The sequence below is a fragment of the Priapulus caudatus genome, unplaced genomic scaffold (genome assembly GCF_000485595.1).
Source record: "Priapulus caudatus unplaced genomic scaffold, Priapulus_caudatus-5.0.1 Scaffold12843, whole genome shotgun sequence".
NCBI lineage: Eukaryota > Metazoa > Priapulida > Priapulimorpha > Priapulimorphida > Priapulidae > Priapulus > Priapulus caudatus.
In genome coordinates, this window is record NW_014589904.1 from 1 (window position 1) to 1,354 (window position 1,354).

General features: G+C 50.8%; 1 protein-coding gene across 1 annotated transcript; it reads right to left on the bottom strand.

Moving 5' to 3' along the window:
- Window positions 1-97: 97 nt before the first annotated feature.
- On the bottom strand, window positions 98-1,140 carry LOC106820404 (3-hydroxyisobutyrate dehydrogenase, mitochondrial-like; the record flags this gene model as incomplete). Its single annotated transcript, XM_014824924.1, has 2 exons — window positions 98-254; window positions 930-1,140. Coding segments are annotated over 2 exons (368 nt in total), but the record flags the coding sequence as incomplete, so codon positions are not given.
- Between the last annotated feature and the right edge of the window lie 214 nt (window positions 1,141-1,354).

Below are 1,354 nucleotides of genomic sequence, written 5' to 3' on the forward strand. Positions count from 1 at the left end.
ATCTAATAATATATGCACGTATTACGTTATACACGTTACATATGCTTGTTATATATATAGTCCGTATAGCAAGGTCGCTTTTTCGTAGTTTGCCCACCTTCAGCATGAGGGCGCTGCCGAAGCCTCCCTCGTAGTTGCGGCTGGACGGGACGCCCTCGACGATGCCGGGACACGGGTTGTAGACTTCGCTCGACCAGCAACGGCCGCTACTCATGTTCAGGATCTTCGCGAGTAGCTTGGGGTCGAGACCGAGTCTGTGAAGGAAGGAAGGAGAGAGGGTTGAACAGCGGAATCACGTCAGGTGGTTTAATTCCATCTTGGAAACGCATGCACACGTCGCAACATGAGTCTGTGAAGGAAGGAAGGAGAGAGGGTTGAACAGCGGAATCACGTCAGGTGGTTTAATTCCATCTTGGAAACACATGCACACGTCGCGACATGAGTCTGTGGAGGAAAGAAGGAGATAGAGCGTAGAATGACGAAGACACATCAGGTGGTTTAATTCCATCCTGGAAACGCACGCACATGTAGTGACACGTGTCTTTCAGTGGAGGATCGAAGGAGAGAGGGTAGAAGAACGACGGAGACACGTCAGGTGGCTTCCATCATGGACAAACGTGCGCACATCGTGTTAAGAGTCAGTGAATGGAAGGAGAGAGGGTAGAACGATGGACACGCATCAGGTAGCTTAATACCATCTTGGATACACGTGCGCACATGCCACGAGAGGTGTCTTTGGGTCGAGAAAGGAAGGAGAGAGGGTAGAAGGACGGAGACACGCGAGAAGATAGCTTAATTCTATCCATCCTAGAATCACGTGCACATGCCGTGGAGTGCGTGCGTGTCTCTGCATGGCGGAAGAAAGGAGATCACCGATTCCCGGCAAGGGGCGGGGCCACGAATAACAGACAGGGGGCGCCACGACGTACTTGATCCCGAGGTTCATTGTCTCCGAGACGCCGATCATCGAGATTCCCAGCAGCATGTTGTTGCAGATCTTCGCCGCCTCGCCCGTGCCGACGCCGCCGCAGTGCACCACGTTGCGTCCCATCACGCCCAGCAGCTTCTCTGCGTCCGGGTAACGAGCCTCGCTGCCCCCGACCATGAACGTGAGCCCCGCATCCCGCGCCGCCAGCACACCTGTTAAGGCCAAACAAAAAAATAGGTGTGTTTCCTATTGCATCGAAAACAAAAGTAGGGTAGGTAAGTAGGCATTTTTTATTTTATTTTGTTTATTTTTTTATTCTTCTGTTCCTAATATCCTTCTGATGCATGCTATAAAGTGGTGTATAGGTAGGGATAAGTTAGTAAGCAAGTCCAGAACGTGTTTGTAGTAAAAAATCTCAAGTTTTGT